The sequence below is a fragment of the Leptosomus discolor genome, chromosome 2 (assembly GCF_034619465.1).
Source record: "Leptosomus discolor isolate bLepDis1 chromosome 2, bLepDis1.hap2, whole genome shotgun sequence".
Lineage (NCBI taxonomy): Eukaryota > Metazoa > Chordata > Aves > Leptosomiformes > Leptosomidae > Leptosomus > Leptosomus discolor.
Genome location: NC_141392.1, coordinates 126,267,269 through 126,283,592, shown reverse-complemented (window position 1 = coordinate 126,283,592; position 16,324 = coordinate 126,267,269). Strand labels below are relative to the sequence as shown.

Genomic DNA, 16,324 nt, shown 5'->3' with positions numbered 1-16,324 from the left:
CGCTGGGTTCCTCTGCTTTGGGGGTAAAGCTCGCCAAGGGGCCTCAGCTCTGAGACTTCCTTCCACACATTGCACACAATTACTTGCTTTGTGGTTTTATGGGAGTAATTTTATGATCTTTAATAACGTACCACATCACTCGGCTGCTGGGACAAGAAGGGGCTCTTGACTCAGCGCCCAAGGACAAGGTCTCCTCCTCTCCTCCTCCCAAAACCTCACGCCGCTGTCGCAGGCTGTGGGAGAAGCCTCTTCCCAGGCCACTGCTTCACCATTTTCTGACCACCACTACATACAAAACCAAGGCTTTTTTGTTCTCTTTTTAAAGCTGACCACGTGTTGGCATTCCCAAACCCAAGAAGAAACTCAGCTTTTGTTTTGAAGAGGCTTCCATACGTCCCACTGAGGACCCAGGACCTCTCTGCGCTAGAAGCTGGACATGTATAGCACAAAATAAACCCAGGGCCAAATCTAAGCATATGACAAGACAGCAGGGAAACTTAATTAAAGGAAAGCCACTGACAGCCCACTGATTGTACGCAACAGAGCAGCCAAAATCAATAATTATTTCATATACTTCACTTAATTAACCCACTGTATTTACCCAAAAGGAAAATTACTTCCCCAAGTAGGTTCATTTCCAAATGGGTGGCGGTCTTAAATTCAGGGTCCTCTTCTTTTTGAGTTGATGTGCCCTAGCGACAAAGAAGCACAAACTTGCCTGAAGGAGCCTGTCTTATTATGGCCACACTTCAGGAAAAAAAAAAACAAACAAATAAAAAGGTGTCAGGAGGACACAACTGCTCCATGGTTCTGTTCGACCCGAAAGAGGACACCCTCATGCAGTAGAAGAACAAGTTGTGGAATTTTTGTGTAGTCCAGGAAGACACAGAAATGCTCTTATCCCTAACCCCCCTGAAAATTGTTAAAGTAAAGGCTCAAGAAATAGCCTTCTCCCCCTCCCTGCACAAAGAAACTCAAAAATCGAGGGTCATCTTTGGAGGTTAACACAGTAACGTTCGGGAAAGAAAGCCAATTCTTTGCCTCGTGCCCTTTCGAAACATCCCCAAATCAGGTCACTATTCTGTAGCATTACTACAGAATAAAACAGCGTTAACAGAGATCTGATTTTTTTTTTTTCCCTTATACATCTATAGGAATAAATTCAGCAGCTCCACCACCAAAAAGCCAAGCTTCACTGGGGCTGAAGGTGTCGCACATGGTGTCATACAACCCTCCATCACCGTAAGAAACCTCGCACTGCAAAGGCAAGGTGTGACTCGGCGTCCTTCCTGAGACAAGCGAAGTTGTACAAATCCAGAATAAATCCTTTCTTTTGGCAACTACAGAGTCAATCTGCTGGGGCTTTTGGACCTCGCAGGACCAGAAACTCACGAGCATCACCCCACGCATCCTGGCGGAGCCGGGAGCCGTGCCGCGGCGGCTCCTGGACCAGGGAGCTGCCGGCTCTGCGCACCGATTCCCGCAGAAGTCGAACATACGGCGGCACAGCGGGAGCGACCGCCCGCGAGCGGCGATGAGCAAACGCAGGAAGGACGCGGGGAAGGAGGTCCCTTGGACGCTGGTGGTGGAGGAGTCGCTTGCGATGCCTTAGGAGGTGTTTCAAGGGCAACCCTCTGCGGCTGCTTGAGTTTGTAGGCGGCGTAATGAACAGCTCAATACTATTTGATTTATTTCTATTAAGGTGCTGCATTTATACTCCTGCTCTGGAAGGAAATTAAGCAGCCTATCAACGGAGAGGGCTTTTGGGAAAAGACTCGGTGGTTTCGTCTCAAAAAAAAGGACGCTGCCCAGGTTGGGAGCTCTACAGGGGGGGATGAGATGACCCCTCTGCTGCCTTCCATCTCCATCAGATCTCCGCGCACTGCTCACCACGCCTTCCATAAAACAAAGGTTTATCACCCTCCCAAAACTGGGGTGTTTACCTGAAAAAATCATCTGGGGGGAAAAAAAAGCAAAACCTTTCTGGAGGCTGCCTGCCACCGCAGAGCCTGGTGTCACAGGGGTGTTGGATGCCAAGGCTCTGCCCGTCCTTGGGCAGGGGTGACCCCAACCTCCATCGGGTAGGCATCAAGTATTACATCATTTTACAGCAACGGAACAAAACAAGTGGTGGTCTGTGCATGAGCTTTTCCGATACCTCTGCTCATTTTTCACTCTCCTGTATGACCAAGATGCCTTATTTTCACATTTGTGGCCACAGACCGGCTGCCAACCGAGCCTCTTCCCCGTCCTGCAGCCTCCTGACTCCGTCGCAGCTCCACCACGCTGCCCTGACAGCTTCTTCTACCAGCCCTCACGCTACCTCTGCTAACTCTACAAGCCAAAGAGCAACACCCATTGAGCAGCAGAGCTGTCCACCTCGCCTCCATCCGTCGGGTTTTGACCGCAGCAGCGCCGCTGTAAATTAAAACAACCTTGGGCGAGCTCACCTCCGCGTGACGGATGGACATCAGCTCCATCTCACAGCACGGCTCCGCAGCAGAGGGGCCACCCCAGGAGAGGACCTCCGGCATCCACGGGCTGGGCCTGATGCCAACCTGAAGGCAAAGGGGAGGGAGGTCCGCACGGACGGACCACTGCCCCGTGGAGCCCAGGTAGGAGGCTCAGAGAGATCTTCTCCTTGCTGACCTCCACACCGCCCAGAAGACATCGGCGGCCTTTTCTCCTCCTTCCCCGACGAGCGGCCGTGCGCAGGCACAGTTCAGGGCCCCCGACGCTAAAACCACCCGATTCGAAAAAAACAATAAAGCAAAACTTTTGCGGGACGGACAAAGGCTGAAAAATTAACTGTCTGGCCTCTTCCTCTGCTGCGTTTATTGCTGTCTTGGCAGATGAATTTCAGGTTGCTGCCACAGCCGCAAACCGCTTGTTCTGCCAACTGTACATTACTAACATTGGAAGGGGTCCAGACCTAGGAATCTTTTCTAAAAGCATTTGCTTCATACTTTAAATAGCAGCCCAGCAGGCAGGGGGATGGGAGGGAGGGCTCATCCCCTGCGTGCGATCCATCTGCAAGCTTCTGCCGGCTCCTCCGCCCCTCGGCGGGTTAAATCCGAGGACGACCCGCGGCGGAGGTGCAGGGGTGGGATGTGACCTCTAAACCCTCCGGAGCTGGCAGCGGGGAGGATGTCCCTGGGACGTCCCTGCTCCCCCGGCGCTGCCACCTGCCCCTTCCTAAGCTCCCCGGCTCCGCACCTGGCACGTTATTAATTAAATTAATAACAGGACGTTGGCTGTTTTTTCATTGAAATCTGCTCTCCGACAAGCTTTAGCATCATTTTCCCCGGTGCTTATGGGTTTTGCTTATTATTGGGCTCAACAGCACCCTTTGCGGGGATTTCCATGATTCTGTGATTTGCTGGGACGTCCTGAACCTGCTGTAACACGTCACTACAAAGCCCCAACTCCCCGGCTCCTCTCTGCAACATGAGATCACGTCTCCAGCTGAGTTTCCCAACGGAGCATTAGAAGGAGCACGGCCACGCACTGCAGGATATGTCGCGGTTCACAATACTTTAGCAACAAAACTACATCCTCAGTAGTTAGCATATACTAATATTAGCCTTATGGCTGAGAAACAGAGAGGAGGAGGAAGGACACAGGCAGGGAAACACGATGTCTAACATTCACTCTAACTACGAGGGCAGAAGACTGTTCTGGCCACCAATATTGTGACTTTTCGCTGTATTTTCCCCACCTCCTCATGTGAAACGCTCTCACAGGAAACTGCTAAGAACAAATACAGGTGAAGTTTCTTTTCTTCGACAATTTGGCCCCGCGCTAGATAAGCCAGCAATACAGAGCAAAGCTCAAGGCATAATATTTTTAAGTAGTGCTTGTCCTAGTTAATGTTCAGCCCTGCTGTGCAATGTCAAGAAAACTAATGAACAGTGAAGTGGCGGCAAGCAGGAACCTGGGTGTACTCACCCTCTACCAAACTCCTTTCAGAGCCCGGGCACAACGTGAATGAAATCTAAAAGCAGTGCTCTCGTTCCTCAGGAAGCCTGGGCAGCCTGTGCGACGTGAGCTGAATGCTTTGCCACCGTGCTTGCCCCAGAATTGGGTGCCTAAAATAATAGCGAGCTGGGAGGACCTAGGGGAATGCCTGACTTGTGATAGGACAAGGGGTGATGGTTTTAATCTGAAAACTGGCAGATTCAGACTAGATAAAAAGAAAGAAATTGTTTATGCTGAGGGGGGTGAGACACTGGAGCAAGTTACCCAGAGAGGTGGGAGATTCTCCATCCCTGGAAACATTCCAGGTCAGGTTGGACGGGGCTCTGAGCAACCTGATCTAGCTGAAGGTGTCCCTGCTCACTGCAGGGGGGTTGGAGTAGATGATGACCTTTCAAGGTCCCTTCCCACCCAAACCATTCCGTGAGTCTACGGAGCACCTGTGCGTGTGTACCCACGCCCCAGGCCCAGGGTTTGGGAAAAATTTAACATCTGTTATCAGGCAACAGGGCTCCGCTCGGAGCGTGAGACGGGAGCTTTGGCAAAGGCAACGCTTGACGGATGATGCGCTCTCAGCGCTAGCACCGAGCGGGATTCACCTTGTGCACGAAGGACAAAGCGTTTGCCCGAAGGACAAAGCGTCTGAGCGCACGAGATGGGCAGCCCTGAGCAGACACGACGCAGAGCAAGATGGAGCCCACCCCTGCAGCAGCTCCAGGCGGGACGCTGAGGTTGGAAGGACCTGAACAAGCCCCGCTCCCTCCTTTAACACACCTCACCCCTTCTCCTGTGCATCGCTCGAGCCCTTTGGACTTCCACATTTCAGTCTATGACTTGACACTCGGGGGGAATGTTAACCTTGATGTGGCTTCTCAAGCACCTCTTCTCTGCTCACCGGTTACAGCGCCGTATCCACCAGCGAGAGGTGGGTTAATGCCCCCTCTAATCTGTTTGGTTGGCAGGAGAACAGATCTGACAAGGGGACACGGTTCTTCACCAAGTCTTGCACAGCATGGGGCAGAGCTACCTGTCCTTCACCCCCCCCCCCGGCCGTAAAACGGGGTTCCTGCACACAGTTAATAGCAGTGTTGCTGATAAGCCCTGGATGGACCTGATCCTGAAAGCGTAACAAACGCTTCTGATTATTTTAATCTAATTTCAGGATGAATCACAAACACAGAGGAAAGTGCCTCCTCGCACCAGCAACAAAGGGGGCGCCTCAAACAAGCCAAACAACGGAGGCGAAGCATACCCTTCCGTATCACCGCTGCCGTAAAAGCAGGAGAAGGAAAACTATTGCAAATGGAATGATTATGTCATGATTTTTCATGAATTAAGTCATGATCATTTGCTGCCATTTAGTGTCTGAAGGGTACCCGGAGAACGCTCTCACTCGGAAGTTTCCCGACAAGCCAAGGCAGGAGGCTGCCGCCTTACCTTGCTCCAGCCTCTTCATCTGCTGGATCTGGTCAACCGTTTTTTTTAGGATCTTGCATTTGTCGGGTTTGACACTCAGAGTGTCGATGTCCCCAATGTTCGCAGACAGCAGCTCCGCCAGCTCCTCTAAGTATTTGTTCTCCTGCTCCCGTCGCCGCTTTTCATTGCTGTTAGGAAAAATTAAAAGTCACGTTAATGACTTTTCCCCACTGCTCAGTCTAGTCACACCTGGGCACTGGGCAAGAACACAAAATACAAGTAGCTGCTGGAGTGAGGACCACGCTATAATCCAAATATCTCCAAAATACTGGGGAGTTCATTCAGACCTTTGTCTATTTTATATAATGAAAACTAATGCCAAGGTAGATACATAGGGCTAGACAGACACCCCCAACAAATCCAGACCTCTGACACTCAGGACTCTTGTTTTCCTTTCAAAAATGGTTATATCAAAACTAATAAGAAGTAGTTATATACAACCTCTTCTTTTTCTACAGCCACTATTCCCGCTGTCGCCAGGTTGAATCCTAAATTCATACCTAAAAGCTAACAACATCCACCAGAGTTCACCAAAGTGAAAATCGGAATCAACAGTGACAAGAGGAAAATGAGAAATATTCATGAGATCAACCTTTTTGTCCCAGCGAAAGCAGCTTTGCTTTCAGCTCACGGCCACCGCAGAAGCCCAACACTCTCCCATCAACTATTTGTAAATTCTGGGAATTGAGAATGTATTATTTACGTGCTGCGACATGGCCATCACCGAAGCCACCCCAGACACCGTAACATATCCCTTTACCAAAGATGTTATAAGCATCAAACCCACCAAAATGAACTGTGCATATGGGAGAGACACACAAAGACACACTTTCCCTAAATACCTTCCTCTACATCAACCGCAGGATGAAACGAGGACACCTCAAAATACCCCACACGCCTCTACACCACTTGCGAGGCCTTTTATCGGGTTGGTTTTCAATAAGCCACCTAATTTTTTGCTGCAACCTCCACAGGACGCCCAGCACTCTATTTAAGACGTACTGCCTGAAAATCCTCAACATTTACTAGACAGCAAGAAGCTGCTGAGATGCCTGTGGGCACGGTGAGATGCTCCTGGCCTCAGAGAGGCCCCACCGCTCACGGAGGGCTGAGAAAACACTGGTTACAAAAGCTGAACCCAAACGCCCAGCTCGGTAGGAGATTGTGTCCCACTGCAGATGCCGTTGCACTGTGCTACGTGGTGAAACAAGCTCTGCTAACAGCTGAAGGCTTCGAGAAGAGGTTTATTTTGGTTTATTTCGGTTTTTATATCTGGTTTATTTTATCTGCTGAGAGTGCAAGCCAACCAGAGTGTGAATATACCTTAATAACTCTGCAGAGACCCTTTAGAAACCATATCTGTCCAAAAGGGGATGAGACACCACCAGCCCTCCCCTCTACGGAGCTCCTCAAGTAGGCTGCACAGATCTTTCTTTCTTTTTTCTTAATTCCACTTTATTAGCTCAATATCCAGGTCTGACAGGCAGGCGTTGTCTCTTGGGCGTTTTTCTGCTGCTTAAACTTGCTCTCACATGAAAATGACGACCGCGGGGATAAGACTCCGTGATGAACCTCCCAAGTTCACTCTCCATCGCCTCGCTTCTCCTCCTGCCCGTGCCTCTCCAGGCGTCCTCTCCAGAGCAGTGACAGGAGTGACCCGCCCTCCTTTAACTCAGTGGAGCAGCAGAATCAAAAAAGAAAGGGAAAAACCCAAAGGCGAGGCCAGCTGCAGGTGCGGAGAACACCAGCTGTGTTTCTGCCTGGGCCACCCATCCCGTGAAGCCCATGAGTGAGACCTTCCATGGCAGACACACGGTGCGACCTGGAAACTCCTCTGCAACGGGGTTTGGGTGGGCGCAACAGCCCTCACTTCCCTGGCAGGCAGCTGCCAGCAGGTACTCAAGGGTTGCAGGTGGCTTTGTAGAGGTAGGATGGATGTCCACCTGCTGGGTCCAGCCACAGACTTCAGCCTCTTTTTGCACAGGTACCGGTGACACCAGCGCCGGTGCGCTCCCCGGCAATGGGCAGGCAAATGCTTCTCAAAGGAGCTGAGCGAGTATTTTCGTTAAGGTCAAATTAATTCCTAGCTTTTCCTGCGAAGCAAAAAGCAATAGCAGAGGGGAAGAGAAAAAAAAAAAATCCCTCTGTTGTGGGTGAGCTCATTTCATGAAAACCCTTAATGTCGCTGTTGCTGTGGTAACTTTCAAATTGTAGGAGGGAGAATTGGCCAATTTTCCTTACATAAAAGCATCATGAGAATATTACAGCAGTGGGCTGTTCTTTATGACTCCCAAGTATCATCAAAAGCAATAGTTAAATCTTCCAGGTTTTAACAAAGGAGTCTTGAAGTTCACTTTGCTCCAGAGTGCATTACAGAGGACTCTGGCCAGCCCAGGGAGGTGGACGAGGTCCCTCCCTGCTGCAGCTGCAAGTCGATCTGAAAGACGGAAGACACGGCACTGGTGAGAACTTCTCTCCTGGGTTTTGGTAACATGCTTCAGCTCCAGTGTTCTGGGCTGGATGGCCAACGGAAGAACAAGTATTTGAGTCAACCCTTCTAAAAGGGTACGTAAAAACTCATTGTTCTTGGACAAGGAAGGAGAATCCTTCATCCAGAAGTTTCTGCTTCTCTACGATCAGTTCATTCCACACCCTATATCTTTTGAAGGACCCATGGTGTCGGCAGCAGAAGGCTTTCTTGGGGTGCTTCACGGTTAGGAAACAAACCACAAGAGAACTGCTTTCCAAAGGCAGTGCAGATGAAACAAAGCCAGGTGTGTGCTTATTCATCTGGAGAGCAGTTCCTTCAAGAAGAGGTGTCCAGGTCCACCTTGCTACCCACGGCTCTGTCATGGGGACTCAAAGACCAACAGCTTCACCCCACACTCACCTCCAGGGCAAGGATCATCTCCAGGACCAGCCTGGAGACAGCAGTGAGTCCTGCAGAGCTCTGACTCAAATGATTCAGCCAGAAAGGGGAAATATTTGCCATGATGACGGAAGTATTTGGTAGGAATAAGACAGCTACAAGTGCTATCAAAATGTCTTCTGCAATGTAATGGCACAGCTGAGCCACGAACCGCAGAGCCTTTGTACGAAGGTGTGTGAACTCTACAGAAGGGAGGTGCTGCAATCAAAAACTGCAATAAACAGAAATCCTCAACCGACCACTTAATGTCTCTCTACTGGAACACCGTAGCCTTTACATTTCTTGTCTAGAATATCATGTATGAGCTGGAAGTGATGGAAAATACACCTGGGCTTTGCTCAGTGCATCAGTGTTCTGTGATGACGGCCAAAACAGCATCCCAGGCAGCAGAGGCAGAGAGTCAGCAGCAGCACCGTACGTTCATCCTTCCTAACAGAGTATATCACCATGGAAAAAGGATGCACAGGACACACAGGGAGCCTGGAAAAGTCTGTGGAAGGAGATCACAACTGCCCCTATCCAGGACTTCTCAGCCTAAATAGGTGGGGAGGTAGCTGGGACGGGAAGGCTCGGTCATAAGCAAAAGGTGCCTTTCTGCAGTGAGCCGAGCTTGGAAGCAGCCTGCCTCAGCACACAGAAATGAAGATGCTTCAGACAGAAATATTTTCCTTTTTGTAATTGCATCATGGAGCAAGAGGGTCTCCACCAGAGTTCCTGAATATTACAAAACCACGGATTTCTTGGGAATCTGGCACGAAGAGGCAGAAGGCTTGAGATGATCTGCAGACCTCGCAGAAGTATCTGCCCCAAATTTACCCTGAGAAAGCGTTCTTGATGCTCTGAGCACTCTCAATTTATAAAATCAATACATTAACTTTGATAACGAGCCTCTAATCATCATTTGCCACCTAACAACAAGCAGAGCAGATGGGGAGCTGCATTTCCATCATGCTCCATCTTCCACCGCAGCCACCGCTAAAAGCAAAGCGAAGTTCTAGTGGGAAGTGTGAACGTTTCCGAGTGGCTGAAACCCGGCTCCATCTGCTCAAGCAGACGGGACGGAGCAACGCAGCGAGAATGACAAAGTAGCCGTGGCAGGGGACGGATTGGGAGCGGCGCACGTACCTCTGGGCTGTATCGCAGGGCGAGCCTTTCCTCTTCCGAGAGTCGGGGTTGGCAGGGTCCGTCGAGCTGTCCCCAAGGCCACTCATGTTGGTTGACCTACTTTGCACCTGGAACCAAAGGGAGAACAGGGTAAGGACAAGCATTTCGCAGCTGCAGGAGGAGCAGATCCTCCGTGGCCGAGCCAGAAAACATGGACCAAGTGACCTGGGAAGAGGTAGCTAACCCAACGCCGAGTCTTTCTGATTGAATCAACACCTCGCTTGTGAAGGAAACGGTGCGAAGGGAAGACAATATGCGATCACGTTACCCTCCTTCTGGTGTTCCCTGGTGGCCATGGGGCCAAGCAAGCCCTCACCACCAGCACCAGCACCCTTAAATCACAGACTGAGCTCTTCCTTGTATCCCCACAGATTTTAGCTTCCTGGCTCCATGGGATTTTAACAACTATCTAAACACAGCCTGTCTCAAGCTTTGTTTATGTGTGTTTAATCACTTTTGTTTTCCTTCCTTCTCCTGCAAGCCTCCTCCTTCAGCCCATCTTCAGCTCCTCTGCCATCTCCCCCTGGTTCCTCTGACTCACGGCTGGCTCCACCCCTCACATTGTGTCTGCGCTCCTGCTCCCCCACCACCTCCTTTCCCCTCAGCACATGGCCTGGGCTTTAATTAGAGCTGCAAACTGACTCATCTCTTAACGGGATGTGACACCCTCCCACGAACCCCTTCCCCACCTCCCGCTGAGGCTGCCTCCCACTCATGGTCCTCCCAGCCCCAATCTTCTCCTGGCAGAGAGCTTCCCACCAGTCCTTGGCCGCTCCCAACACCAGGCACCTCCTGGGTTCCAGTTCTCTCCAACATACGGACATTTCACCACTACTTTTAGGGTGTCATTTCAACAGATGTTGGGTAAACTAGCCCACGCTATGGCAAATAAGAGGTCTAAGCAACCAAAGATGGTCCAGAAGTCATGAGAATTCTAACATGGCAATATCCCATGTGCTAATGCTCCTTAATTACGAATTACATTTTTTATATTTAACTGAATAAAAGACTATGTAAGCCCAATAAATACAAAAAAGCCAATTAAGGCTTCTTTCTGGACACTTCACCTTGAAGAGTGTTAAAGGGTTTGTCCAAAGACCATGATACTCCTAGACCTGAGAACTCAGACAGTCCACTCCAACAACCTAAATGGGACCACATATGTCTACAGGACATAGCCAAAACCTCATACACCACCTTAAACCAAGGGAGGGATCTTCTCCAGAAAACAAACCAGCTGTGCACATTGCTTTCCTTGCTTTGTGAGAGCCATTCAGTGACGTTTCCAGTAACCTCAACAATTCAACACTCAATAATGCCACCCTCCAAATTCTTCATTTAATTTTTAGAAGTGGCTACAATTGTGAGAAGATACAGCCTCTGAGAAAAAAAGTAACAGTACCCTGGACAAGAAGTTAGTAGTTTAGAGGGTAAAAGGACTAAGTTCTTAAACTTAATTCCCTTCATTTCTTCCAATACTTTCTAAAAGCTGGAATTTTAACAAGCATTAAACCGCTGACAGATTGTGATAAAACGAACCCTAGAAAACACATCCACAGTTTCCACAGCCCAGATTCCTCCCATGTTTTATACAGACTGTCTGAAAGCACGGTGGGATGCTTTGGTGGTCCAGCACCTCCCACCCGCTGCCGAGCCTGGCACAAGGTGGTCACTCAACAAAAGCCATCGGTGCTGGCTCATCACGTGCTCAGATTAAAGTCCCACCAGCTTTTGAAAGTCCTCTGAGTCCCAAACCACATCTGCAGACAGACTCCTCCTGACCTCAGAGCAGTACAGAGGGATGGACACAGCCGTGAGCATCTCCTGTGCTCCCTGGTGGCTTGAGGATCCCAGAAAGCCAGTCGCATCCTGGGCTGCATCAAAAGAAGCGTGGGCAGCAGGTTGAGGGAGGGGATTCTGCTCCCCTGCTCTGGTGAGACCCCCCCCCCTGCAGTGCTGCGTCCAGCTCTGGGGTCCTCAGCGCAGGAAGGACATGGACCTGCTCGAGCGGGTTCAGAGGAGGCCACGAAGGTGACCAGAGGGATGGAACACCTCTCCAACGAAGAAAGGCTGAGAGAGTTGGGGTTGTTCAGCCTGGAGAAGAGAAGGCTCTAGGGAGACCTTCTAGAGGCCTTCCAGTGCTGAAAGGGGCTGCAGGAAAGGTGGGGGCAACCTTTAGCAGAGCCTGTTGCGATAGGATGAGGGGTGATGGTTTTAAACTAAAAGAGGGCAGATTCAGACTAGATCCAAGGAAGAAATTGTTTACACTGAGGGTGGTGAAACACTGGCACAGGCTGCCCAGAGAGGTGGTAGATGCTCCATCCCTGGAAACATTCCAGGTCAGGCTGGACGGAGCTCTGAGCAACCTGATCCAGCTGAAGATGACCGTGCTCACTGCAGGGGGGTGGGACTAGATGAGCTTTAAAGGTCCCTTCCCACCCAAACCATTCAGTGATTCTATAATTTTGTGAAAACCAGCGTTACCACCTTCATTACCTCCAATGACTGAGGTGTCCAGGGGGATGTCACACATTTTGGCTCATCACCTCCCCAGTGACCCACCTCTACCCTCAGCGTTGAACACCCCTACTCCAAAGCAAGGGAAATATCTGCGCTTAACACAGCGCTACGGGGAAAGAGCCTGTCTTTTGGCAGCACGCAGGCGTTTCTGCTGACGCTTGCGTCACCGGTGCTGAGGCAAACGCGGTTCCTGAAATCATTTTAGCAATATTAGTGCAGGTGATCGATGCCGCAGGCACGAGCGCTTGTCCACTGAAATCAGAAACCCTGAGCAGATGCCAGCAAGCTAGCCATGACCAGGGATCCGGGTTCATCCCCCGCGTCTTTGGCATGCTTGCAAGAAGGAACGATGCCAAAGCAAATATAAGGAAGAGGAAAAAAAGCAAACTCTTGAAAAATTTAGAGACTGGAAAACTAAAAGTGCTGCATCATCTGCTCTGGGTGAGAAGGGCTCGTTGAGGTTTCAGACAAGCTTCCCGGGGTTTAAACCTTCTTCTTGAAGGTTTAACTTGCTCTCATCAAAACAGAGTCTCTGTAAGTAGCGTTGCTCTTACAGGTCCTGATCTTTCCTCTCAGCAACTGAATTAGAAGAAAAAATGAGCGGGGATGTGGCAGGTAAAGTCGACTGTCCCACCGGGACCTCTGCTGTGGGACGGCGGCTTGGCAAGAGTGACCATATGCCCTAGAGAGGTGAACTAAGGACAACATTGCAGCCTTAGCTGAAATCCTTGGCTCGAGTTCAGCCCTTGATGTAATACAGTCAATGTTTCTTTTTATTGTAGAAGTAGTTTATTTTACAGCAAAACTTGCCAGGGCTGACAAACCAAAAAATGTCATTTGGGCTAAAAATAACGGGGATGACTCGGTTCGAAAGCCCTGTTGGGTCAGGGCAAGACTAGAGGTTGATGTCCCCTGCGGAGGGCAAGGGTTGGTCTGCCGGTGAAAGGCAGCCCTGCCTGCTGCTGCCTGTGCTCAGGGCCGTTTCACCGGAAGCCTGATTTCTAAACACTGGCTTCTTGTAAAAACGTTAATATTCTGCTGGCTTAGGAAAGCAAACAGAGGCAGATGAAGGACGGTGGGATGGTAATCACAGAATCATAGAATTGTTTAGGTTGGAAAGGAACCTTTAACATCATCGAGTCCAACCATTAGCCCAGCGCTGCCAACTCCACCACTAAACCACGTCCCCAAGCGCCACCTCTGCACGTCTTTCAGATACCTCCAGGGATGGTGACTCCACCACCTCCCTGGGCAGCCTGTTCCAGTACTTGACAGCCCTTTCAGTGAAGAAATTCTTCCCCATGTCCAATCTAAACCTCCCCTGGTGCAACTTGAGGCCGTTTCCTCTCATCCTATCGCTTGTTCCTTGGGAGAAGAGACTGACCCCCTCTCGCTCCAACCCCCTCTCAGGCAGCTGCAGGGAGCGATCAGGTCCCCCCTCAGCCTCCTCTTCTCCAGGCTGAACACCCCCAGCTCCCTCAGCCGCTCCTCACCAGACCTGTTCTCCAGACCCTTCCCCACCTTCGCTGCCCTTCTCTGGACACGCTCCAGCCCCTCAAGGTCCTTCTGGCAGGGAGGGGCCCAAAACTGCCCCCAGGATTCGAGGGGCGGCCTCACCAGTGCCGAGCCCAGGGGCACGATCCCCTCCCTGCTCCTGCTGGCCACACCATGGCTGACACAGGCCAGGATGCTGTTGGCCTTCTGGACCATCTGGGCACACTGCCGGCTCACGTCCAGCCGGCTGCCGACCAGCACCCCCAGGGCCTTTCCTGCCGGGCCCTTTCCAGCCGCTCCTCCCCAGCCTGCAGCGCTGCGGGGGGTTGGTGTGACCCAAGGGCAGGACCCGGCACTTGGCCTGGTTGAACCTCATGGCATTGGCCTCGGCCCATCGATGCAGCCTGGCCAGGCCCCTCTGCAGAGCCTCTCTGCCCTCCAGCAGGTCAACACTCCCACCCAATTGAGCATCATCTCCAAACTCACTGAGGGAGCACTCGATTCCCTCATCCAGATCATCAATATAGATGTTAAACAGAACTGGCCCCAGTACTGAGCCCTGGGGGACACCACTTGTGACCGGCCGCCAACTGGACTGAACTCCATTCACCACCACTCTTTGGGCCTGGCCATCCAGCCAGTGTTTTTAATGAAAACAAGGTAATTAGTTCAGCCGGGGCAGGAGGAGAAGCAGCTTCCAGGCTTAATACGGGGACTCCTCAATGCAGACCTCTGCTAAATTGATTGCTTCTCTGTTGTCACAAGCCACCAAAAGATACATATTAAGGGATGGTATAAGATGCTGCTGGTGTCCCCACTGGTGCTGCTCGCTCACCAGACTCCTTGGGAGACGTTTAGCCATGGCAGGAGCAAGACCTCAGCGCTGCATCCAACACAAAGAGCAGAGGCCTCTCGCTCTTCCTCCAGAAGAACATGGATGAAGTCTCATCCCAAAGATGCCCTGAACTTGCTGCTCTGAAGGAACTCTGTGTCCTAGTGCAAACCCAAAATGGTTTTTTACCAACAACTGTGGATATTATCATTGCAACCAGCAGCTTGGTCTTGCATGCAGCTGGTGCACAAGTCCGTGGTGCTGCAGCAGCGGCGTTGATGAGCAAAGCCACGACGTGCACCATGTTTAGCAGCAAAGCAAGTGCCTGTGATACAGACTGTAGCTCACCAGCTCCAGCTAAACCAGGGCTGAACTCAAGCCACTGGTGAGGCCAAAGGCTTGGAGCTTCTCAAGGGTGATTCTGCATATCCATGTTGTCGGTGCTCCCTTGGTTCTTAGTCCACAGATCCAGACACAGCACCAGTCCCTGGCCCCTCTTGTTACCAGCATCCTGGTGCACCACCGCATCCTCTCACCAGAGACTAATTAGTCTCAAAGAGACTAATCAAAAGAAAAAAAGAAAGGAGAGGGGGAATGGATAAGAAGGACGAGAGCTGAAGTCACCTGCCCTTGGCCAGGCAGATGAAGCTACCACTGATCTCCAAGCCCATATTCTCTCTTCTTCCATTGGTCCTGCAATGTGCCATCCTGGAGCGTGTACCTGAAGATGCTGCTGCTTTTTGGGATGCTAACGAATATTCTAGCAGAGACCATAGCCTTGACACGGAGGATGAAGCACCAACCAACATCAATATTCCAACGCAACCTTGGGCATCATGACACGAACGCAATTTCCACATTAACAAAAAACAAAGAAGAAGAAGGATGTGAATTATTGCAGCTTAACGCTTCTGCTCTCCTAACAATGCCAGTGGATTTCCAATAGCTTCCCAAAGATCGCCATCGTTACCTCCAGCAGACACAAATAGCCCAAGTGATTTGAACTGACAGAGTGGAAGACAGAGCTGGCCACTGAATACTTACTTCTAACAGAACTGTCTATTTCTAAAATGTATTTCCCACGTTTTGGATGAATTTGACCCCCAAAAAACACTTACAAAATAACACTAACATCTATCAGAGAGAAACACAATTAGTCGGCTGTTTTTAAGAAAACAACAATGTTGGAAAAGTCCCTCATATTACAGCTATTTATCATCAAAATATAACCCATCTGTGCGTATGCAGTCTCAATTAGAGGTAATTAAGAGCATACTTCGAGTGTCGCAAGGACACGTCTATATTGTTCCCCTCACAAGTTCATCATCAGCTGCTCCTCTCATCGCTGGGGTCAGAACAAACCTTAACTTTTATTTTTAATTTTTCCCAACTTCTGCAGATTACAGAAGAAACGCTGAAGCTGTGATGTGGATAGAGAAGAGGCAGCGGGTGAGAAAGAGTGAGTCACTCGCTAACCTACGGCATGTGCTGTGAGGTTTGGGGTGGGTTTTTTTACAAAGAACTTCTTTTTCTGACCTCATCCCCAACAAAAAAAGGACAAAGATGTAAAGTCCTGATCAACCGCGGGTTTTTTTGGTGGCTGAAGTTGTCAAAACCAAATGTCACATCTGTTTTGTGCCACACTCCTCAGGGGGCAGGGGGGAGGGAGTCCCTGTATCCATATGCCATCGCTCCAGCCCGCAGAGACGTCTGCTTTCCAACTAAATCCTCTTTTCTTGGTACCTTACCCCAATTTCCCTGCTTTGTTTCCTCCTGCCTCTCACCTAGCCTGCAAGCCCTCCATCTTCTTCTGCCTGAGCCTCACAGAGATGCTGCTAGATGAACCCTTTGGCTCTGGGACATCCAACCCAAGACGCGTTGCACAGCCCGGGAAGCGGGGACAACTGGGTTTCTCTTGGCTCCCATTGCTCATC

The 16,324-nt window shown here is 50.5% G+C and overlaps 1 protein-coding gene across 1 annotated transcript in view; it reads right to left on the bottom strand.

Moving 5' to 3' along the window:
• Positions 1–9,591, bottom strand: part of NCOA1 (nuclear receptor coactivator 1) — a 59,890-nt gene extending 50,299 nt beyond the window's left edge. Inside the window, exons 1-2 of the mRNA XM_086460497.1 lie at positions 9,506–9,591; positions 5,413–5,579 (exon numbers count right to left, since the gene is read on the bottom strand). Coding sequence (XP_086316623.1) covers positions 5,413–5,579; positions 9,506–9,591 — 253 coding nt within the window. The remainder of the gene's footprint in view (positions 1–5,412; positions 5,580–9,505) is intronic.
• Between the last annotated feature and the right edge of the window lie 6,733 nt (positions 9,592–16,324).